The sequence below is a fragment of the Branchiostoma floridae genome, chromosome 3 (genome assembly GCF_000003815.2).
Source record: "Branchiostoma floridae strain S238N-H82 chromosome 3, Bfl_VNyyK, whole genome shotgun sequence".
Lineage (NCBI taxonomy): Eukaryota > Metazoa > Chordata > Leptocardii > Amphioxiformes > Branchiostomatidae > Branchiostoma > Branchiostoma floridae.
The window spans coordinates 18,831,223-18,856,720 of NC_049981.1; the positions used below are offsets into that span (position 1 = coordinate 18,831,223).

Genomic DNA, 25,498 nt, shown 5'->3' on the forward strand with positions numbered 1-25,498 from the left:
CAGTGAATGTAAATGCACATCTAAACATGTATATGTCATCAGTGTATCATCATGTTCTATCCCAATTGAGATTAGGTGCACCATGATGCAATGCTTCTGCTTCCTCATTAACTTGATATGACTCACACTTCATTTTTAAATGCCGACAGCTGATCTTATAACATGAGTCTTGAAATAAACACTTTTTCAGTCCAACTGTTATAAAGATGTATTTTATGAATAAATGTCCCTTGATGTTGTTTATTTATTTAGCTGTTTATTCTGCATTTTATTTGCATGTCATTATTGTAAGCTTGCAATGTTGTCTTAACCCGCCTTTCGTTAGTTCCAGTAAGGCCATGTTGATTCATTTGTATGGAAGACAACTGCACTTGCAATACGTTTTTAACCATGCTGTTAATTGTGAAAAGCTGCTGCAAAATGAGCAAATATATGCCATAAAGTGGACAAAATTCAGGAAACGGATGCTTTCATAGAATGCCAAAGTCAAAGAAAAATATGTGAAAGAACAAAAATGAAGAATCTATAGTTTGGTATCTTCCTAACGACATTGATTTCATAATTAAGGCAACTTTTCTTTTGGCCAAACCATCTATCTTTATTCAAAAGCTTGCATCAGTTTTGGGTTCCCAGAAGATATCATCCATATGTTCAAGTCAACATGGCCTGAGATGGAAGACCAAAGAGTAATATTTTTATAGAAAAATGGAAGAAAATTGTGCAGGGTTTTAAGTTAGTATTACCATTTAAGTTAGTAGTTATACCATTCATGTAGAGTTTTTGGGTCAAGTTTTGCACCTGTCTGCTGACCATGTTGTCTTTCCTTTTACCTATTCCTGTAATTTTTTTAGACCAAAGTGTACGCTTTTATGAAAAAACTTAAGAAAACCTGCACTGTTTGAAACTTAAGAAAACAATTCACCGGCAGTTTTTTTGCCTTAAGTTTTGCGGCGGGTCTGCTGACCGCCGTCTTTAAATCAGGCCGTATTTGCTTGGTAAGTGAGCCACCTGTCTCCACCAAGAACCCACAGTGCTCCCAGGGGAGTCCCTTCTCCGTTCCCTGTTAGATGACATAATGAATATATCAGATTTGTATGATAGCATAATGAATACGGAAGATTGTATTGAGTCATGGTCTGTGGGTATTATCGAACAGAAGGCACTCCCGATAATTCTATATTAGTGAGAAATCAATTTCTGGGAGATGGTGATTTCCTCGTATTTTATATAGGGAGCATAACTCATGCTGTGGCAACACGACGATAAAACTTGGCACGGACACTCCCAGTGATGCTGACTTCATAAAATTGCAGTTATAGGTAGAACTGCAAGACCAGGAACCAATGGCCCATGTGGTCTGGAAAGATTTTCAAGTAGAGGGTATTACTGTATGTCATTGACATGTGACACTGGAGGTGTATTCCTCACTTTGTCAAAGAATAGTTTTTTTTAAAACAGAAAATGAAAAAGTTGGTCAAATTTGTGGTCATATTTTGAAGAGTGAAAAGTTAGCCACATAAAATACTGCAGACAAAGTTTTATGATGATGGTTTGAGATTTGTGATTTTATGACAAATTGTAGGTTTGATGTGGTTGTGTACCAATTATATGAAAGATTGGCAGAGAATGTCTTCCATCAAGTTTGCTTTCCTGGTTTTGTAACGCAAAACAATGGTCGATTCAGATTTCTGTATAATTTGGCATGGTAGGAGAAGTAATAAATAGTATTTCCTCATCTTTTTCTGGATTGGCTTGGAAGACTGTCCAAATAAACTGTAAACATGAGTTAGGTCACATGACCAAGATGACCTTTAACCTCACACACCTGTTATGTTTACTATTCAACCTATGCAGTACCTGAACAACCAGCACTGCTATGGAAAAGACTCGTTGATAATATTGCTTGGTTTAAACCATAATCATAATGTGTGTTCTACTGGTTTAGAGGATGCATCGTATAAAGTTCACACATTACACAGAGAGATTGCCATACAGGAAGGGAAGCAATAGAGACCCTAAGAAGACAATATGTTCAAAAGTATGGGGTTTAAAGATGGACCAGTCAAAAGATCTCTTTACAAGGTTAATGATGCATCTCATTATATGTGATGTAATGCATATAAGCCATCCCCAGTGTTGTTAACAGGTGTCCTCAAGCAGAAATGCCTGCTCATGGCCAGGCAGGACGCCTCTACCAGAAATCATGAATCATCCTAAGTGTTTACAAAGCTCGGTATTAGCTGGCTTGAGAGGAATCTGTTTTGGAATCCCTCTCACCCTAGCTCAGACATGCCATCAGAAGTCCATTGTCCTCCAGAAGACAAGGGGTCTCCTAAAGAGGTTTCTACCATATTTGGACACAGAGTGGCCTGTATGGAGAGACTCGTTTGATATGGCAGTCCCTTTGTGCAAGGCACTTGTCCCTGTCTTTGAAGTCACAGCCACTTTTGTCCCTGCTTCCCCGAATGTTTTCTTTTGCTTGGAAGGATTTGAACTGGTCCTGGTGGTGGCAAGGAGGAGTTTTTAATCAAATTTTGCACGGGATTAAGAGCTTACACACCTGGACTGGTCTTACTTCCCAGGCCTAACACCACACAATCTCCGGGTTATCTGGTCCCCGCACTGACAAAAAGCATTGACATCTGTGCATTGAAGGTGCAAAGGAGTGATTATGGGAATTTGGAATAATGACAATGTTTTGAGCTACACCCTGTAGCTAGGGATCTGGTATAGAAAAGGTTCTTCCCTGAGGGGGAATTCTTTACCTATGAAAAGGCCCAGACTCAATGATGCTTGAAATGTCTTCATTGAGGGAAGAACTTTTTGAATTAGTCTCCCTCTGATGAGTCTGCAAAGAACCGAACAAGTCTTGTATCTTGTATTCAACTTCTTTTTTTTCACAAATTGGATGAAATCTCAGTGACTGTCCTATGTGTTGACAATGTCCCTTATTTTGTTGGGAATGTCCTACGAGACCCAAACTGCATTGTTAGTGCTTCAGGGCTCTTTAAAGATGACAGCTGTTTTAGTGGCTGGGATCTGAGGCAGCGGCCCTCCGAGGGGACGTGTTGTCATCTCGCTGTATTGGCACTTCTTTTTTCCCACAGAAAGCAGGAGCTTAATCTAATTAATTGTCAGGGAGCCTGTGTTTGGGGAATAAAGCAGCACAATATGAAACATTCCTGCTGAAGGGACTAGGCCAATAAAGAAGGCGCTCCCTGTCACCCTCGGAATCGATGATAAAGTGAAATACCTCCCTTTGTATTCCGTCGGTGCTCAAGTTTCTCCAAGGACTGATGGTGCCTGGGCTAGCCTGAGAATGCATACTAAACAGGCACCACCTAAAACAATGATGGAAAATTAAGGGGACCCCAGGAACTGCCCCGCCTGCCCTGTTCCAGGCTGGCGCCGCTTGGGGTAACTGTATCGTCAGCCCACCTTATCGGAATAACTGTTTTTCATGGGCAGTTGATCGCTGAAATGGACTGTGGAGGCCCTGCCGCTGGCAGTCGCCTGCTCGCAATTTGGTATTCGACATGCACCACCGTCACCCCTCGCGGCAACCTTTGAAGGCAGGCCTTCCGATAGAAGGGGCGACCTCGGAGCGCTTGTGGAAAAGTATCTCCTTAAGTCCCCCGACATTTCTACCAGGATTCAAAACATCAACAAGCAATGTGCATTTCTCAGTAGAGTCGCCTACACATGTAATATGCATTTGTGTGCAATATTGGGTCCGTGAATAAACATTTCTCAGAGAGAAAGTCTTCCAACTTGTCCCCACTCCAAGTGATCTGGAGAAGCACCTGGGTCTCCAGACGGAGGGAAGGCCGTCTCCAAGGTTCATCAGGCTCATCAGGAAGTAGCAGACTGTTTAATTAATCAATAGGAGGTCGTTTTTCAGGAAAGACACCTTATTTTTCACAGTTTCTTGACTGCAGGGACCATTGTTCCTGAAGCAAGGCAACCCTGTGTTGATTGATGATCTCTACTGGCAGACACTTGCTGTCATGGCAGAAAACTTCTGCCACTGTGAAGACTGCCATGTCTCATGGGGAACCCTTTAGGCAATTTCCTTGCATCTGCAAGACAGTTAAAGACATTTTTCATTTTGAGATGATCGTGAGTAATGCGGGTTTGATTTTACACACTGTATGTAATTATAACAATGGTGAATTAAGTAATGGAATCAAAAGAACCAATGAGTTTTCTTGCAGTATTTTTTTCCCTACTGTACAATATCATATTCTTTATTGTTTGTAATGAAAGTAACACCCAATCATTAAGGCTGGGCCAGGAAAGCAGCAAACTATGGTCAACAAAAAAAACTTTGAAACTTATTATTACTTAATTAGTTGCTTTGTATTACATATCATTGGACCGCTGATTTATTGACCTTTACAATGGTGCAATGGAGTTTCCCTGTGATTCTTTTTTTTGTTGAGCAGGGGGGGTTAGTGCTTGTGTAGGGCACAAAAAAAAATTCCAAACTTTGCTGTGTTGAATGAAATTTTTAATTGCATCAAAGCTGTGCTGGAGAAGGGTGCTACAATAGATACAAGTATCTCTCCCCTACTTTATCACTGTCCCTTAAATTTAAAAGTCATACTTTTAGCTACATGTACATGTACATCCACATGTTTCAAAGTTGTTGTGAAGAGGCTGAATACATCACACCTACCCAATCTAATCCGTCAAAATTCTGTGAGAGAATGCAGACTTCTCTTCACAAAACTGTTGCCATCCATTTGTTAAACCTGCTGGTTTGAGGATACCATAGGAATGCCTGATCGGATTGAGAATTAATAAAGAAAGGCAAACAAAGATTTGCACCTGCTTGAAGATTGCAAAACAGGTGATTACATGTTTCTGGGAACGTTCCATCGCTAGTAGCCCCGGGGTACGGGGCAACTGGAACTATAGAGGTGTCAAGCCTCTGCCAATCAGATTCCCCCGTGCTTTGTCAGCAGCGAAGGATTGATTGAGACTTGCGTGCCAAGCGGAGCCTGTCCCCCAGTAGCGACATGACAAGTTATGTCCATCAGATAAGACGAGCCCGGAGGCCAAATGACTCGGGTTCCATATTACCTGTTTGTGGTGGTGTACCTGTCGTGGTGGGAAGGGACAGGTAATTAAAACTGCTTAAAAATAGGATTCTCAGCACCTCGTGCAGACTCAGAGAGAAGCAGTTCTGCACAAGAATGCAGAGCTTAGTCTGAGGTACTACGTGGAACGAAGGAGTGGTGGGAATCATTGTCAAAACTTGAAATAGGGAGAACTTCAACTTAGCATATAAAAGTAAATATTTATAAATTGACAACTGATTACTGGGTTGGGGAAGTTTGGTTATGATTGAAGTGATGTATATTTCAGTTGTACTTCGCTTTAACTTTTACTGTTACATCATAAACAAAATGGTCACTTTTGACAAGTTTGTCAGTCACCTTAGCACTCAAACTCACAAGGTGGTAGCCTTAAAGTACAATATAATATACTGGCAATGATTAATGGTGTAGAAGATTTGATTACTTGCTTTCACAGTGGAAAATTTGATTTTTTTCCATGTTAAACTAATTATGATGGACATTGCATTATTCATAAAAATCAGGGAGGTTGCCTTGTAATCTTGTGTTAGAAAAAATCTTAAAAGTGTTCAATTAAACAGGAAATTGTGATCCTGCGGAGACAACCTCTATAGTAAAGTACTAACTTGTGTATTGTTTTAATGTTATAGTGATAGTAATAACATTCGCTAAAAGGTCCAAAGATAGGCAGTCTGTAACAGGAATAAATTGGTATCAGTTTTGAAAGTTTTTCAAAGTTATCAGTAGTTTAAGGTAGTGGTGGGTGTATTTGTACATGTATGAACTCATTGGAAGTGAACATAGTGAAATTTGTACTTTTGTCTATCATCTTAATTATCTCATTTATTGCCTTAGGCAACTGCTGTAAATGGTCGACACGTGACCTTAAACTTTTGACCAAATGGATGTCTCTCCAGCTTCTGCCCTTCCCAACTTCCGTCCTACCATTCTGGTATTTTCAGTAACAGTCATGGGTGCAGACGTGGAACGAAGCTGTTTGCCACCAGCACAATTATGATAATCTGACATTAGGGAAGAAATTGAGGTGTGTGACACGAGGTTGAACCCTGCGAGGGGGTTGGGGACACGCCTTATTAGGCATAGGCACCTGAACACTGCTTCATCACACTCCAATAGACTTCTTTTGTTTGCAGAAGTCAGCTAGTCACACTATCATTAACTCACCTTTGGTAATTTACTACTCCCAAGACAATAGATTCAGGTGGGAAGAACTAACCGCCGGATGTCACCAAAGATAATTTGATGTACTGTACAATGTCTGGGTTCAGTAAATATGTCTCTTTCACTCTAAAACAATGTGGAAAGTGGTAACTACAAAAACCAAAACAGGGCCACTTGAAAATTTCTCATTGGTAAAACTTGAGTCAGGAACACTTGTTTGTATTATTCTTATTTATGATTGGCGTAGGATTCCAGTATCTGAAGTATATTGCAGAAATGACATGAGATTGTTAGATGGTATTGTCCAGAACAAAAGAAAAATTTGAAAGTAGATAAATCAAAAGATTGACATGACATGCCGATTGTGGATTAGTAGGAAATGTGAAAAGGACATTTGAAGGACATTTCTGTGACTTGCTTACAGCCACCAGCCAGACTGTCAACAGACAGTGAGGGACAACACTGTTTCATGTTTCAAGGATGCGTGTGCTGAGAAAGGGACGCATGTACCCTGTTGTCTTGTACATGTACATTGCACTGAAATAAGTAACTTGAACAGGTGGGAAAATAAAGTTAGTGATGGGTCCTGTCACAGCCATTACTTTTAAATTTGTACTTTAAGACTGTAAAGTGAAGTCAATTCAAACTACATGTATGTTTAGTTCATTGGGGAATCATGTATCTTTGAAAACTAAGTGGAATTACTTGAAAGTAGTCAATGGATTAAATAGAATTCAACCATGACCATGTACAACCTTTGACCTCTCAAAGTGAAGATGGCTGCAAAAGAACTCTTTGCATGTTTAACTGCAGTCATTGAAACTTGCAAGACACTGAATAGAGTGCTTGAAAAACAACAACTAGAATTTGGCACTATTTTCACACCCTCAGACTTTTCGTTCAATGTTTTTCTTCCAGTTTGGCATTATCTTTCTTTAAATCTGGGAACTATTGAATGAGATTGGCATGTCCTTAGCTAAGCTTTGCTGGGTGTGTCATCATGCAGACATTCAGTCAGGTAGAAGTTAAAGGATTTGTGTCTCTTTTATGATGAGGGTCTGCTTCATTTCAACCAGGTGTCCTTACAACCCCTTCTGGCCCTGTCCGTGAAAGAGACATTCTCCCCAACAAAGAAGGGATTGGTGATTACTTAAGCCACGTTTTAAGAACCCTGATTACAGCTGACGTATTTGCAATAATGGAGGATTATGGTAGGCCTGATTGTGAAAGGCTGATCTTGTCCCCTGTACATTAGTGTCAGCTGTCTGTCAAACTCAACACCCATTGTGGTCTGACAATGCTGTTAGGGAGCTGCTTGTCTGGGACAAATGCAGGTGTCAATAAAGTTGTGTCTAATCATAATTTTTACGAATTTCAAAATTAAAATTTTTATACTACAGAGTCTAGATCTGTAGTAGTTTGATCACAAGTTGAGCTCACTTCAGAGTACCATTTTGGCATCTTTTTCACAGACTTTTATGGAAAACTTTGCAAAACATGGTGGGAGGTCCAACTACCTGATTCTCTTGATCCTTTTATTGGTAGTCTGACTTCACATGTGAGCAAACCCACATAGTATGAAGGAAAAAAGTTTAGCTCCATCAGTTTGGGGCACACATCATGACTTTTGGGCCAACAAACAGAGGAAACTTATCAAATTTGGTAAGCTGCAGTTTCCTTGTGTTCGGTCAAAAATTTGATGAACTTCAATCGTTTCAAATTGTCTTTTGAGCTGTTGTTTTAGACCTGCAGGCCTTGAAGGGGTTTTTGCTGAAATGTATCTACCTAAGATGGACTAATCTATTCAAGGGTACAGGACCTTGTTCTCTACAATAGCACAAAACTCTCTAAAGCCATCTATTGTTGTATAGATTTATCTCAGATGTCGGGAATCTAGATTCCAAATGTATAGCATCAGTTTGCCCCATGTACTAGTATTAGGGCACTTTGGTGTATGCCTCAAGCATCAAACCTTTGCCCATAAAGAACCCAACACACTTATCAAAAAAGAGTAGGGTGTGATGACCCAGTGTGCTTGGTTGAAAATGTGTGCTGTGGCAAGGCTGTTGTGTAGTTGGATGAACAGCCTGGGGATTCTAACCAAGGGCCCTATCTAAGGATGTTGTCGCATTACATCTAATTTTTTCACTACAATATGTTAATTTTTTAAACAGTGCTTTGTGTTGTTGTTGTCTTTTTGACTTTCATTTTCATTTACAGTCAACTTGCTACACAGACGAGTTTCAGACATCATCTGTACGTCTTCCACTCTTGAATGAATGACTGGTAATACATGTATAACTCCGTCTGTGGTAGAAAAGCAATGTGGACAAGCGGGCCACCTTCCTTGCCTTTAATCTGGTTATTTCTCATCCCCAGAGGAAGTCAGCGTGTTTCCTATGTGGCGGCCGAGACCACCAGTCCTCCACCTGTCCTACTGCTGCCTGCCACTTCTGCTCCACCCCTGGACACCAGACCCGCTACTGTAAGGGCAGGTACCGCTGTGCAGAGAGCGTGTGTCTCCACTGTCACTGGAAGGGACACCTGGCCAGGGTAAGTTTCTACAATACTGTAAATGCAGACATGTTTGCAGTGGGTTTATGGTCAAGGTGCCTACTTCACTGCAAACTCACAACCACTCACTCAACCACTGCGAAAATTTTTCTGCTTCCTGCCTACACTATTTTTAAAGTGCTACATGTATGTACTATAAATTGTACAGTATCAGGACTTTCGTTGCAGTCTAAAATTATCTCCTGGATTATCATTTTTGGGCATGGGTTGCTTTGCTTATACTTGAAAAATATTATTTATGAAGTATACTCATCTGAGTTAGTTGACAAAGGAAACAGGGAGACAGAACTGCCTAGTAAGTGAACAAGTAGCAAGACTACTTTCTTGTTAGCTCTCTCTTCCCCTATTCCTGCCATTCAATGTGGTCCAGATCTGAGTCCAGATATTTTCCAAACTTTCAGTGTTTCTTAAAGTCTAAGTCAAGGTCAAGGTTATACAGCTGAAAAAATTTGAAAACCTATATCATTGCATATTTTGTCCAAAATCATGAACGCGGTGGTACTAGCATATGAGAGGTAAAATATAACTATGTAACAAGCTATAAGACTTAAGAAGATTAGTTACCATGAATAAAATTGTTGTTATGTTCATGCTTGTCTCAAACATGATAATTTTATTGCAATAAATGCATCATCAGCACACCAAGTCATTTCTGTCAAGTGCTCATGACAGATCATATCACTTCGAAACAAGCGGGCGCAGACTTATCTCACACACTTTTTCATCCCTCCAATTTCTTTCCTATTCCTTGATTAAAAACCTGCGGCAATAGTGCAAGCCATGTGTAAAAACATTCAGCAGTTGATGAATACCACTCACTTCATGGGCAGCTACTGAGAAATTAGCAATAAAGTGATGTATTTACATCTGTAGCCATTCCTGTGTAATCGTGCGTTTGGGATTGCCGTTTGATGACTGGCGCACAATACCACTCGGAGCTGTGAGGACTAACGAATTTCAGATTTTATCGTGTGTGTTAATAGCTCCTCCATCACGTCTGACATGTGTTGATACAATGCCTTCACTTTAAGAGGGAGTGGAAGTTAATTCTAACATATGGAGCTACTGGTCCAGGTATACATCAAAATATCGCCTCTGAGTTATAGCCGGGTGCTCGTTATAAATAGTTGTATGATTGAGTGGTAATCTCTTTCCTAAAGTAAATTTTGAACGAGTAATAAACGAAATCTCCAACGCAGAAGTTTCCCTCATCAATTTGAATTGGGAACATCAATCTCAGAAGGGAGGTCCACTTTCCATGTTCCATGTGTTACCCACAGGGAGAAGTTGTGCTCTCTCTTGCAAGAAGAGCCTTCACTTCAGGGCTCCAGTCTCCAGTCTTGATTTTTTTTCCATCATTGTTTGGGAGAAAGTTATGAAAAGAATAAACATAGTGGAAGAGCTCTTGTTTCTTCTTTCTATTTTTTTCTTTTTTGTTTTAGTTATATCCCAATTAAAAACAGGGCCATATTGTTAATTTTTGTTGTTGAATTTTTCTTGTTTTGAGCTTACAAAAACCCATTTTTGTCAATTTCATGTCATGAAGTTAAAATTTTTGAGACAGACGGGTGAATTTTGTGTTCCGTACCTACAAGCAAATGTTTGTCCTGGGACAGAGGGAAGAGTCCTGGAGACAGCTTTGTTCCACTCTAAAGGTGTGTGCTTACTGTAAGATTAGAATACTAGTACAAGCACACCAGTATTCAAATAACGATACAATTGAACTTTCTTCTTGATCAGGGGGACAAACACCTGTCAACAACAACTAAATGACCCTCAATTAGAATGTCACTGCCAATTTCAACTACAGTCCAATTATTGTTCATCTGATCAAGGGGTCACCTACTTACCAAGCGCCTGGTAATCTCTCTCAAGAAACTTGTTCTTAAAAGATCACGTTTTGTAATAGTTTGGCTCTTTATTTCACTGCCAGAAAACTTGTTTAAACAGCAGAGGTATAACGTATTAGATGAAAAGCACTTCAGTTTTCTTTGAACTTTTAAAAGCATCTCAATCTCGAGTTTATACCAAGTTGAATGGTAGTAATTTCAGCTACAGGACCTCAGAATTAAGGCACATTAATGGATTTGCCTTGACCTTGAAATTCTTACAAGGGCAGCATCCCTGAACTTCTGGCAGTTTTTTGTTTCCACAAAATCTTAGACATAGATTTTTGTAAAAGTCATTACCTGGCCTGCGTGTACTGTCCTTTATTTAATGAGTACATAATTTTATGTACATTGTCTTCATTTTGTTATAACCTAATAGTATCGGTCCTCATAGTTAAATAAAAGTTGCCAGGGGATCCAGACGTACATCGCTCACTCTCTGTTACAGGAGCTACAGTATGTGTCACTCAAAAATCATGACCATAGCATGTCCATAGCACAAGCTATCAACCTTGATTTTCTACTGCAACACTGTAGAAAGCTGCTAGGATGCCCACTATGGACTTTTCCTGACGTCTATCCACCTACGCTACCAAATATCCAAAAGGATGCATCCATAGCTTCTTGACTAATGCTTTCCACAGGCAGACACACAAAAGGCAGCAAAACATATTGGCAAAGGTAAGAAGAATCATGCAATTGTCAGGGTCATGATAAATTAAAGGCTTACAAGTTAAGCTTGTCACAGGCAAAGTAATGTCACTGAAGAAAGCGAGTGTACATTTGTGCTGATCTTGTCCAACCCCCTGTGATCAAGTCTAGCGGACATCTCCCAGACCTTTAAGTAGGGATTTTACCTGTTCAAAGCAGTTTCAAGACTGTAGAGTTTGGGTCATGCCCTCTTGGGAGCTGTGGCTTGACCACTAAGCCCCTGGCTTCTATTTGTTTCTGTAATTTGCCGCTACTGACTTGCAAACCCTACTAATTATCTCATTACTAAAATTGAAAACAGGTTAGAAGACCCTGGTGTGGGTTCCTCTGCGGCCGGAAGTGCAGGAAAAGCTGGTAAATCTCCTCTCAGAAGAACCATTGAAGACGTTCTAAAGCATCTCCTTATTTTAATGAAGGAGACCACAATGGTGTGATTAGGGGGACGGTGAGGCAGCTGTGCAAGCCGTCCAGCGTTGTCCCTCACTCAGTGCCTGTTGGACCACCTGTTAGCACTAGTCATCCTGAGTCAACTGCCCGTCCAAAAACGCTGAAGCAGAAAATCTCTTGCATTGATACTGGGCGCTTGATAAGTTGTAGAGTTGAGCCCCTGACTTCACACCAACGTCGCTCGCCCCATTACCCTGCTATGTGGACTCGTGTGCTCTGCTCGATGCATAATTATCGCAGGGAGGAGGACCTTTAGGAACAGAGAGCTGCCAGTCAAGGAACCATGAACTATTAATTGGGGGAAACTGTTTAAACTGTTTATGGGCAATTGCTTTGGAATATTTCTCTTCTCCTGGCATTGCCCTATGTAGGGGATTCCGTTGCTGGTCACAGAACAGATGCATTGGCCTGGGAGAAATTTATTGTTGGAGGCTGGGTCACCAGAGAAGGACCATTGCTTCCGTCCGTTTTGCTTGTCCACACATGCAGTTGTCACCATGGGTTATGGAAATCTGACTTTCAACTCTGTATCTGTGGTTTTCCTCTCAGCATGGTTGTACAAATTGACAGTAATTGAAAGGTACTTCTAATACAGCCATTTGAGATGTTGTCCCTTTGTCTCCGAGCGGAAAGGAAAGTGAACAAGTGAGTTGAAGTACGGCAGAGCAGTACAGGTTTTCCCCTTGTAGTGCATCAAGATGCCTCTTGAGGGACAATATGCCAAACAGCTGTATTTGCAGGGGACTCGATGTGCTTTGTATGGAGATCATCATTGTTACTCCCGGCATCCCTGCAGCCTCTCCCTTAATGCCTCCGAGCCAAGCACTTAATTAGCAACCAAAGAAATGTGCCTCCTGAGCTTAATTAAGGGCTATTAATACCCACTTGGAAAATATGTGTCAATACTCTGTGGTGAAACTTGGTTAGCGTATTGTGTGTCGCCAGTGGCGTGTGGTTGTGTGTGTTTTGCTGGCATTGTTGGTCAGGAAAAAAGCAATGTTTTCTCTTGGAGAGGAAAAATGCGTCCATACGGGGAGGAGGGGAAACTGTTTTGGAGTGACAGTGCAGCCAGTCGTGGAGTGTCGTTGAGTTTTTTTCTGTAAGTTTGTGAGTGGCCCCCAAGGGAGTCGTAAGGGGAGAGGGTATTAAGATGCTGCTGTAGACGAGATGGCACTTCACAGCAAAGTGGGTAAGGAAACAGTCTAATTTAATGGTTGAGGAAGCAAGCGGAGTATCACCGCGTAATGAAAGGTGTCCTGTCATTGGCTGTCTATAATGGAGCAGGTGGCAGTGTGCCATGGTACTCCATAAATGTCCCTGAGTTGGGGGGTCCTCCTTGTTGTCACACCCTTTGCCTGCTGCCTACCCTCGGGTTTCATTAGAACACACAGAATTGAACTGTTTAGATTCTTGTCGGATCTGTGTCTGTTAGCGAGGACAGGGTCCTCTGCCAGATCTGCAGGATTCTGACATCCTCTTTGAACTTAATTAGAATCATCGTCACTGGGTTGCCAGGTTCCGCTGGCCATCAATCATTTTCAAATCCTGGCATTAATGTAATCAATAACAGTCTCCCAGCTTACAACATTTCATCCCACTTTAATACAATTTGGCGACCTGGGGCACAGATTGTGAGCTTATGGGTAAACATCACCTTTAGAGCAAGGGATACCAGGGGGTTGGAAGAGCCTAGCATAAGAAGACTTTTCCAAAAAGCAAACTTCGTTTGGACGACCTTTCATATCAGGAAAAGCAAAGCACAGGATTTTGAGAAAAGCTTTTAAACTTTACATTGTGATGAGGTAAAATGGATTTGACAGAAGAGTGGAAGAAAGGCTGGGATTTATACAAATGTAGTTCTCCCACTGGACCATTTAGATTGGAATGACCCTAATTGTGTCGAGTAATGTTGTGTAATACATCAATTTTGCATAATTCGAATTTGGAGGATATCAGTACAAAATGGAGACCATCTCTGAATAGGTACAGGAAGTATTGAGGCTGTTTTTTGTGATGGTACTGCAAGTCAATATTGACCTTGTCTCCTACTTGTCTATAAGAACCATTACAAATTTACATGACTTTGTAACTCCCCTGTAACTTGTTTCATTACAAATGCAAATTGATCCTGAATCATATGTCGCCAATCAAAACATCATCTGTACCCATTACCCACATACTGTATCCGTTGGTCTGACAGAAAGGAATGTTTGAGTAAGAAAAATCAGTACTTGTGTTGAAGTACTTCCCCTCCCTACCCCCCTGTGGGGCGGGACTGTTACAAGTGTACTTTGTGGTAATCTTCCATGGAGAGGTCCATAATCCCCCTCGTGAGCCCTTATCTGTTAATGAAGTCTGCTGAGAGTGATAATATACCTAGCAGGTTTTACTTAGACTTAGAACATTGTTTCTGTGGAAAAAAGCTGAATATCCACATAAATTTATTAAACTAAAGCTGCAGCAGGTTGGTGACATTGCAGTGGCTAAGGGATCCAACAGATAAAGCAAGAAAAACTCTTAATGCTTTGTGTGATTTGTTAGCCTTTTAGCCTTATTTTTATGTTTTTTATTTTTTATTTTCTCTGCATAAAGTCAAGGGAATACAAACCCAATTTAGGACATAGCAACCCTGCCAGCATGTCACAGTCTGGTGCAGTGTATCAATTTTCAAGCAGATGTAGCAATCAGCCTTGTTTTGAGTGTTTTAGTACATGTATGTTTTTCTGGAGGTCCATGATTTTTACAATGCAATGGATGTGTAAGGAGGGTATCTGTACAAACCACGGACCTCCAGAGAGACGTACAAAAATGCCGCCAAATAGGTTCAAAAGAAGCCCGACTGCTTTATGTGTTTGGAGATTAACTTTGTATCTCTTATGTGGTATTTCTAGTGATAATCTGATTGCTCCAACCCTATCCTACTCCTGAATGAAGGTGCAAGAAGAGTCTTTTCCTGGATATGCCACTCTTCTTGGACCTACAAGTGATGTTCTTACAGCAGAAAACAATGAACATACCATGTTTTCAGATTGGATAGTGAGGAGATTTGTGAAAGCATACTTATAGGCTTACTGGTTACCATGGTAACCTGATTGTCTCTATACAAGCTGAGATGGAAATGTGCTGTTGAGGGATTTGGGCAGCAGATAAAAAATAAGCTTCTGTGGTTTAGTTATTTGGGCAGAATCGTAACCTAACTCAATTTGACATGAAGCCAACTATCTCCTACCTCTGAAAAGAGAATCGACAATCGATACCATACATTGTACTATGATTGAAGTGGTTTTGTTTTTATTGAGATCCACAATTAGCTTCAAGAAAGCTATTTTTCCTTCGGGTTATGGACGTACAAAAGTGATACAATAGAAAACACGAAATAGCATGTAATGTCCCTAAAATTATAAAAGAACATTCACAATGCATTGTTAACAGAATGGCATTGACTATTGTTAAAATTTGTAAAGTCATGTGTGATGAGGCCCATGGGACAAGGTTACAATGATTCAAACTACAAACCTCTTTGGGATTCTCAAACCTAGCAGTCTCCTCTGTGCTTTTGTCTGCCTGTACAGTATAGCTCTCTAGTCTCTGAGGGACAGACATGTACAGGTCCATAGAGATAGCTGCTGTACAAGACATGGAAATGTCAGGGGGGACGCCTTTTTCTCATGGCTTCCCTGGGATTGGGAAAGGTGACGACCGCGGGGAGATAGCGCCACCCATGATTGGTGAAGTAAATGTTACAAATACGGGCAGACCTGATAACATTTAGCTGGCTCGCAAACATTTAGGTGCTGTGTCCGTTCATGAGTATTTATAGGTTTTAGATGGTTTCTTGTAAATGGGAGACAGATTTAGAAGCTTTGGTAGATTATATCACAAGAGTGACCTTCATTTGTATCAACAGCTTCATTAAAAGGTTGTTTGAAGCAAATACCTAAAGGCTATAAGTGAACATTTATGTTCAAATCTAGCTTCTATTTCAAGTTTATAGACATCCCAAATTTTGATGTAGTTATGATTCTTAGTTGTATTACAAATGTTAAGTAATGGAAATGGGTCATCGTAGATGTGAATGTGTGTCACATGTAATGCATATGGAAATGAGTGTGATATAACAATTGTTAGATACATTGTTATTACATTATATACTGGAGTCATCTGTAATGAAATTGTGTATTTATGTACCTGTGTGATAAGGGCTGTTGCAATGTACATGTATGGGGCTTGAGGATAGCTGGACAGTAACTTTCCAACACACATTTTTATATACTTTTGTTGATTATCAAAGGCAATCAGATACCTCACACATGCAGCTTTTTGTTATTTGCAAGTTTAGTATCAGTATTTTACTCTGAACCTTATGAATACTTTTTGAATGTAGAACATATACTTTTTTTCATACTACACTATGCATGCTTCAGGTAACCACTGTTTTGTCATTTTTTAATAAACTCCTCGTCTGTATCAGTGTTACATATTTATAACTAACGTTGAGGTGTCCTTCCCATCTGCATGTAGGGTGGCAGTAAGGGATTGGTGTTACCGTGTGGGATTACGGCCACCACATGTGCCATATTAAATGCTCAGGAACAAAATTGCCTATTAATTATGTACATGTGTAATATTATCCACCAGCGAGTGAAATTGCCACTTAATTATGCAAGCCTGGAGAATTGCCACCAGTTTTTAGTAGTTGGCGCTTCCTTCCACAACTATCATAGCCACAGCGGGATGCGGGGAAATATGTTGTCGCGAGATTGCGTTGGGTCGTAACTCCCGTAAAAACTACACACATGGGTGTCATCAGCATTACGATAACTCTAGGGGGAAGCGCCACATGAATAAGCGACCGTAACATTTGTCAAGACTACCCTTGTCAGGGGAATGGGAAGGGAAACGACGTTTCCCAGAATAGGGGAGCTCCTGGGAAATACATGCCCGTAGCCAGGGGGGGTTCGGGGGGTTCGGAAGAACCTCCCCACACGCTGAAAAGGTCCGCTTTTTCTGGCTCGAAGGTCCACTTTTTCATGTCCAAGATTTTTTTCAAAGGCATGACTATATGCATTTTTCACTGATAGACAAAATTTGCCCCAGAAAGTGCAGGAAATGGCTTTTCAGAGGGTCCAGATTTCAAAATTTCCCCGGCCCTCGATTGCGACGTCTCGCGCCTTTAGTGTCGGACATGGTGAAAATATGAGGGAGTTGGCCTCAAAGACTTATGCCAAAAGCCTTGTCTTTTAATAGAAATTCCATTAAACTTCGCCAGTGATTTTTGCCCGCCAAAATGCAGGAAATGGCATTTCAGAGGGTCAAAATTTCAAGTTTTCCAGGGGAGCATGCCCCCGGACCCCCCTCGATAGCTCACGCCTTCGGCGTGAGTCTCGCGCCTGCGGCACTCGATGGTCCGGCAAGTACTAAAAAGAACCCCCCCAACCAAAATCCTGGCTACGGGCATGAAATACCCGCACAAAGGATAGGAAATGTTTGGCATTCAGTGTTACACACCTAGGTACAAGTTTGGGTAATAGAGATATCTCCCTTTCCTGTACATAATTGGTATCTGGTTTCTACCATTTGTTCATTGAATGCCACTGGTGCCTCTAAACTGCTCAGATAATTTTCTGCTACCATTTAGCCAAAATGGGAACAAGAGCACCACATCAAGAATTCTCTAGTGGGAGCCCTTCCGCTACTTCTATTCCTACCCCTGGTCTATTATTTTAATATCAGTATTAGCAGGAATGGAATTACTGCCATTTGCATTTAAAAAGCAGCCGTGATGTATAGGTTGTCAGAATTCTCAGATATCCAAATAACTGCCTTGGGATCGGAAACAAAAGTAACAGAATACAAAGGGAAAGTTTTGTGTGGTGGGTGGCATACATGTACTACACGTAGAGGGACACATATGTTCAGTGTAATTTTCAACCATGAATAGGCTGTAAATCCTTCATTTAATACTACTTTAAAATGGCTATGACTAATGAATATGAGCCACTTTTCATTATTTTTCATAATGAATTGTTGGCAAGACTTAATTGAAACGGGGAGCTATGCAACATTAGAGTCATTGTCACCTAATGGGCTGGATTGTTTTCAAGCATTAAAAGTGTTAGAGGCAGCCCAGACGTGAAACTGGAGCCTGCAATATAGAACTTCCAGCATCCAACTTCTCTCCCATCTAATAAAGGAATTATCCTGATAATGAAATAATGCTGTATTGGCTTTCAGGGAGGAACAATGGCTACAAATCCCTTTGGTACAGCTAACAAAATGCTTCACGTTCTTTCTTTTTTCTTCATGATCATTACTACAGGTCATTAGCCAGCGCCCAACAAAAGACATGGAACGACAAAAGGGCGGGATCTGGGAACTGAATGAAGTTCTCAACAATGAAAGTCGTTTCCCCATGATAAGCACAATAATGCATACTGCCAGGTTTCTCTCCCCTCTGACTTTTCACTGTGATCTTTTCTCAACGCTCCATCAATCATCCCCCAGACGTGTGTATTGGTGAGTGTGCCCTCGTCGGCTGTAAAACAATTAATATGTAAAATGCCATTTAATTAGGTGAACTTTATAGGATGGATCTGTGGAGGGTCTGTTTGATGGGGAGGTGACAGAAGATGTCTGAGAGGAGGAGAGTCATGCTTTTAGGGCTCCCAAGGTCAAGTTCTGAAGTAGCAAAACATCATCAATGAAAGTGAATGTAAGAGACCTGAAATGGTCTTATAGCAGGTGCATTGTTACTATTCCAGCAAAATGAAAATCCACATTGCTGCACAAGAAGAGAAAATTTAAAAATGTGCTGCAAAATGACAAAAAAAGAGTAAAAGGTAAATCTGTGTGTGTCATTATGAGAAATGGTTGCTTACATGTCTGTCACTCGAAAAACTCTGTATTTGGATACAATTTGAATAATCAATATTTCACCTATACAACGTTGGTTCCGTATATGAATTTTCTTCGTCATGAAAATGCTTTTTGAAGTTAGTAAGTGAGGAAATAGAAAGTTTTTTCTACTTTGTGGCATTTTAGTTTGGAACTAAGTAACATCCAAATAAGTAACATCCAAATAAGTAACATCCAACTAGTAAGTAGTATGCTATTATCATCAGAAAATCTAATTCTTTGAATATTTTGTAAGAATAAATAACTTGATAATTGATAAAAGAATATATGAAGTTTTCTCATCTATACTAGATTCACATATGTTGACATTTTGTCACAGATTTTGGAAAAAAAATATGAAATTCAAAAAGGGGATTTCATATAGACCAGACAAATGACTCTATTAAACGTCCATCCCCCTGAACCACACTGATAGATGGATGCCTTGGTAGGTATTCTGGAGGCTAAAATCATTTAGAGAGCTTTAGGGAGGGTGGAAATTGTGAAAATCCCCATGGGTGAAGTGGAGTCAATGGTTTGGGCCCCATTTTTCTAGCAGGCATGGTTGGGTGTTTATACCGCAATAGTCATTTCACAGCTGCCTACCCATGGAATTGGTTTACTATCATAGGATGGGTATGCCAGCCCATGCATAATATACATGGTAATATGGAAGGTACATGTTTGGGGGAGGGGGGATGTGTATATATGAGTACATGTAGTATATGTACCAGTGTTGTCATATCAGTGTAGCTCTTTCCCATTCTTACCTATATCTAGAAGGTCCCAGGTAGAATTTTCACTTAAAAATATTCCAGATTCTGCTGTCCCTCTGTAAATTAAGCAATCAAACCACTAATCTATACCACCCTATTTGATACCTCTTTTCTCTTGAAATATGCTGATAATGTGAGTACTATTCAATATCATCCCATGACAATTCAGCTGTTAATCAGCTCAACCATGTCATCTCGGCCCAACACCCTGGTCAACTCCACCCAACACCCTGAACTTGGCGAGAGTTAGGGCTATGGTGTTGGACGGAGTTGACCAGGGTGTCGGTCTGATAAGCCATGGATGCCAAAGCACCTGATGTCCAAAGAATGACATGTTTAGAATCTGAATGTATAAACTGAAAACAAATGATAAAAAAACTTCTGCAGGGACACTTTTGATTAAATCAATATTAGAGAAATTGTCATTCCAACACGATTTCCGAAGAATAATTGTTCAGAAACAAGATACAAAGTGCCATAGTACCAGTAGTACTGACAGAAGATGTGCAATACACTATTTTTGAAAGTTCTTCTTCATTCAAAATGTAAAGTGCTGCCCTTCATTCCTGTCATCTTGATTGATGGTTATATTAGAACTGGGTGGAGCAGTTTGCTAAGGGGTCATAACAATTAAATCTCTCACTTCTGCTTTTATAGTTTTTAGAATTGCTTATGCTAAGTATGGTTCGTGCGATGCAGCTTTGACCAACAATGCTCCTCCCACCGCACAATATGATTGATTGTGGCGCCTGAGAGGGGCGGAGAGTTTTATTGGGGTCATGATCATTAGAATAGTCTACTAATGCTGCTTTAGTCTATACAGCTATACATGTATGTTTTGATACACTCTCCTAAGTCCCAAATGTCAATGAAGACTTTAATATGTATATGTTTTTGTAATGTTATTCTTGAGTTCAGTTTCCCTGACGAAAAGACTTTGTCCTCTGTTTATGTAACTTCCTAGTTCTGATTTGAAGAAAATAGACTATATGTGTAAGTTCATACAACTGACATATTAGGTTGGATGATTTGAAAGATACTAGTTTACATACTTTTGCAACTTAACAAATACTTTAAGCATTTAACTAGTCTCAGGACTTTCCCTGAATATTGCTCCATTCCCTCACAATCATGCAGGGAGACAGTAAAATTAAAAAAGCATTTTTCAGAGCAGAGTCAGAAGTATCAACTGTAATGACTTAATTCCAGACTGACCCAAAGTAAATGTAAGTATGTTGTTTCCAGTAACTAGGGAGATTTTTTTTACGTCCATGGAGAATAATCTCTCAACGTGACTTATACTTCAATTTGTATATCAAACTTGATGTTGCTCTTATTTCTTGTCAACTGTCATGTAGGCTAGTAGGATTACATATTGTACTTAGTTCTTCCTGTTCTTACACATTGACGATTATATACTATTGGATGAACTATGCTGCCATTCTTGCCAATGAGCCATAACTTCCTGTCACAATTCCATTGAAGTCGTGGCTGCATGATGGCCCCACCTGAGAAAGTACAAAAGAAACTCATGACCTGCGTCACCTTAACGCTTGTTCCACAACAGGAATGCTTGAAATGTTTCAGGTCAACAGGTGATGTTGTTACCTTATGAGTTCACAAAGTTCATGATAACCAGACTTCTTCAAGTTCTTGGGATCATTTTGTTTGCATTAAGACTTAATTTCAGTTTAGAAAGTCTACTTTTTGTATGGTTTGGCAGTTTGTGTCCTTCTCTGCATGCTGCACCTTTTTGTTTTTCTTGTGAAATTTGATAAAGATTTTTTTCAGGAACTGAACGGCCACTATTCATAATACATCTTACAGATTTTAAGTCAATGTGGATCCAAATAAAGTCAAAGTCATTATATATGATGTAAAAAAACAAGAAGTTAAGAATACATTAGTGCACTGACATGTATGTATTTTTAGCAAATTACATCAGATTCCTGAATTGTATATATTATTATATATATACTGTAAGTATGGAAAATCTTAATAAGATATTAAAGACACCAGGTAGTTGTGTTCTGTGATGTTCAGTCACTGTGATACTTTGAGATACATACATAATGTTGTATACATCAGTGAGTGAACAATCCATCATGTGTTATAGTCTGCTGCTGTCTGTGCTTACATCCATTTGCTTTTCTGTGTACTTTCTAGGACTGTCCTGACAAATGGAGGCAGTACCATTCGACAGTAAGTTTGTCTTTTCTACTTTCCACCACCTTTTCACTAGAGGCTGTCACCAATGATGAGTGTCCAAAGATTTGACAGTTGGCTCGGGGAAATTAAAGATGAAGAACAGACAATGATCTGATAGTAACCGACCATTGCATTGTAACTACGATGGTCTTAAGGTCTACCAGAAAAGTTGACCAACAGATGTGTGAAAAAGTTTCTCAAGCATATTTTGTTTTCAAACTTTATCTTTTGCTATGATGTAATTTTATCCTTTTTCAAACTAATGCAGAATGTAACTGTCATTTAAAGCTGCCCACATGCCTGCTACATGCCACGGAAAGGAATACATACATCAGTGCCATCTCTAGTGATGCAAGACCCAACAAGCAGAGTTTGCGTACATTGTATATGTACTTTGGCATGCACCCATGCCCACAGCTGACCAGGGTGCATGTGATGCTGATGTCATGCCTGAAGAGCACCCTACCTGCCCATTGCTGTAATGCAGGGCACCCCTTATCTCCCCTGTTATCAACACATCTCCCCTCACACATACCCCTGACTCTGGGTCTTTAACACTTGATTTAGGTTCGGCAACAACAGAGGGTGTGAATTGCTCATTTTCTAAGTGCTGACAGAATCCATGCAGATGTTGTGGGATGTCTCCTTGTTATATTTTGAACAATCATCAGACAATATCTAACCATTGCACATATTTTGTGTATACTAATAAGTATCTACATAGTCTTGCACAGACTGACAGAGAACCATATCTTCTGCTTGACACATGTCACTGATTTCAATGGAATGTAAAGAAAAATGCATTTTCAGGATTGTTTTGACAGATTTACTCACAAGTTCTTTTAAAGTACATAAAAAGGTACCAAAATTGTTTATTGACCAGCAATTAGATGAGAATTGGATTACAAGTACAAACTTTTGATTATCATTTATAAGCACGTGTATTATCTTTCCACATTCCATTGTTGCTGTACATGTAGGTATCATGTATGTACAAAGTAGACAGCATGACCAGTAGGCCTCCTGTCAACTGTAATGTACAAGGCTGAATTGCGAGGCTTGCTTACAATACGGAGTAGCACTAGCTGATAAAGGAATTGTTGAGGCAAATTGCAATCTTTTCTTAAAAGGCATGTTAAAACTTTGTATTTCAGTGATTGAAACTGCTACAATAGTATTTTATTATTATAATGTGATTTCAAAACATCATTTGTATTCTCAATTGCCTTGGCCTCATATGGGTATTAAAAAGTTTAAGTTCCAAGAATTCCAGTTGATGCCAGGAGCAACTTAACCAGCACAACAGTTACTATATCACTATATCTTAACAAGAAGGTAATGACTGGTTCAAATTACAGCCAATATCTGAGCCTCAACCACTAGTAGCCAGTTTCTCATCTCCTCTGATTGGTCTATCCTTGGGACAGATCTTCCACCTAATTGCAAATAAAGGAAACAGTTTTTTTTCTCTCCTGTGACCACTGGGACAGACGATCAATTGCTGTTACACAGAATATTATTTGTCATTTTGCCTGGAAGTGCCCGTGATCCCTAAGTGCCCAGCCCCATTACAGTGTCTCCCTGTAAATTAGTGATTATTGATCTTTCCTGTTGTCGTCCAAAATGAATCTCATTGTCATGCGTAATAAGCTATAAAATGATGTTGGAACTAATTAGCATAATTCCCATAGATTGAAGGCTTCCATTAAAAAGTAGTGTGATTCCATTCATAGCCCATGAGCTTTTGAAGTCATCATAGTTCCCTTAGTATGAAAAGTCACAGGCAAATATTTTGTGCATAATCCAAGTTGGAGTCAAGGTATAATCCAAGTTGGAATCAAGTGAAGAAATATTTTGATTTGAAGGCTATGATCATGATCAGATACCTGCACCATACTCTTCATGTCAAACTTATACTTCCTGTCCGGGCTGAGCTGGTGGTGTGAAAATTGAACCTCAGAAATTCCAAAACAACTGCTGAAAACCAGGGATGCTAATGTCCCATATTTAGGCAGGCTTGCTTTGTATCAGCATTGTTTCTACACAAAGATACTTCAGAGTAGCCAGCGTAGGGCTGCTTACACAATATCCTGCCACATTCCTTTCAAATGCACAAGTGTTGCTGGTTTGTTGCCGTGTTGTTGCCTAACAAGCAGACCAAGTTTGGGTTGGCCGGCGGGTGCTTTGTAGTGCGTCCCCAGAAGCGACCTGGTGTTATGAGTGGTGCAGGGTGTGGGTTTCCCCTTAATGGGTTCATGTAGCTGCTCCTACCTACATGTTGACAGGCTTGTAAAGACTTGTTGGGAGATACTGCCTGCAAGGTTGTGTGTGCGGGAGACCCAGGGTCAGCCTGGCATCACCCCAACCACAAAGGTGCAAAGCCTCCACAATGGGGAAAGAAAAATTCCCTCTATGTACTACACACTTTGCATGAGGTCCCGTCATCTAACCTGGTGGTCAGTCACATCAACTTAAGCACTCCCCTTACCTTTGATGGAGTTCCAATCATTCTTTGTCAACAGTTTGGGGGAAACTAAGACGAGTTTTGAGGAGGCATCCAGAATAACAAGTGTCACAAAGCTAGACGTCACGGAAACACAGCAAAAATCCCTTCTATGTATGACACGCTTTGCATGAGGCCCTATCCGAGTAATTCAAGCACTGTCAGACAGGATATAATCAATCAGAATGCTGGGACAAAAATTCCGGAGAAGTTGCTCACAGTCGTATCAGTTTTTCGTCAGTATTCCTATAAACACAACCACAAGAAATGAAGTTATATCAACACAGGGAAACCCTACTCTACATAGAAATTCTTGGAATAACAGTAGAGTAGATTTTCTTGTCAGATATGCAGGGTGTGGGTGGTAAAAGCAGTGATGAATGGAATTTTTCATTCAAAATCATCTGAGAGGTTGTATTCTTTGGAAAAAAAGCTTTTTACTGGGAAGAAACATCACACACACACACTGCTTTGTCCTGTTTGAGGATAAATGTTGCTTGGTCGTAGTGTAACCCTCGCACAGATTTTGAAAATAGCTCCCTTCACCCATGGCCATTGATGTTGTCTTTGGCATGACAATTCTTAACCCCTTAATGAAATTAGGCTGACACAAGGACACAGTGTCTTGGCAAGGCCACTCATTATCCCTTCACTATCACTTAGGAAAGGACAAGATCCATCATTGGCACACTCTACAAAGCAGTCAATGTTTTGTGGTGCTGCCGAGTGGGCGTGCATATCTTCCCACAATGCCCCAGCATGCCCCCTCTTTGTCATGTTTATAAACCCTCTGGCTCCTATTGTCCGACAACGTGTTGCGTTTGCCGATCCCTTTGTGCCGGAACACGGAGGGAGGTCAGAGGTCGGCGGAGGGAACATTCCTGTTAGCGCTAGTCATTTCCAGCATTGTTCGCCGTTCTTTGAAATGCTGAAATTGGAAATCCGAACCCTCGTCGGCACAAACTTCCAGCCTACATGTGATTCCACCTGCTCAGTGGCTCGGATTTCCAGCACGACTCTGGAGCCTTTTTTCTGTCGGCCACTTGGGGGATTTCAAAACATTTTGCACCTCATTTACATAACAGAAGAAATCAGAAATTGGTAAAAACAGATTGAAAAGAGGCCGTTTCATCTTTGGCACCATCTGTTAAATGCATATCATATAGTCAGAGGTTGCTACTTAATAGCTTACTGCAGGGACTGTATCACATTGCCTTACCCTATATTTGTATA

At 40.3% G+C, this 25,498-nt stretch overlaps 1 protein-coding gene across 4 annotated transcripts in view; it reads left to right on the top strand.

Annotated features, from left to right (window-relative positions):
- LOC118411297 (zinc finger CCHC domain-containing protein 7-like) overlaps positions 1–25,498 on the top strand; it is a 63,541-nt gene that overhangs the window by 24,326 nt on the left and 13,717 nt on the right. For 3 of the 4 annotated variants that reach the window (XM_035813481.1, XM_035813483.1, XM_035813484.1), the window contains exons 6-7: positions 8,643–8,816; positions 21,721–21,756. In XM_035813481.1, coding sequence (XP_035669374.1) covers positions 8,643–8,816; positions 21,721–21,756 — 210 coding nt within the window. The remainder of the gene's footprint in view (positions 1–8,642; positions 8,817–21,720; positions 21,757–25,498) is intronic. The other variant, XM_035813485.1, reaches the window with a different exon arrangement.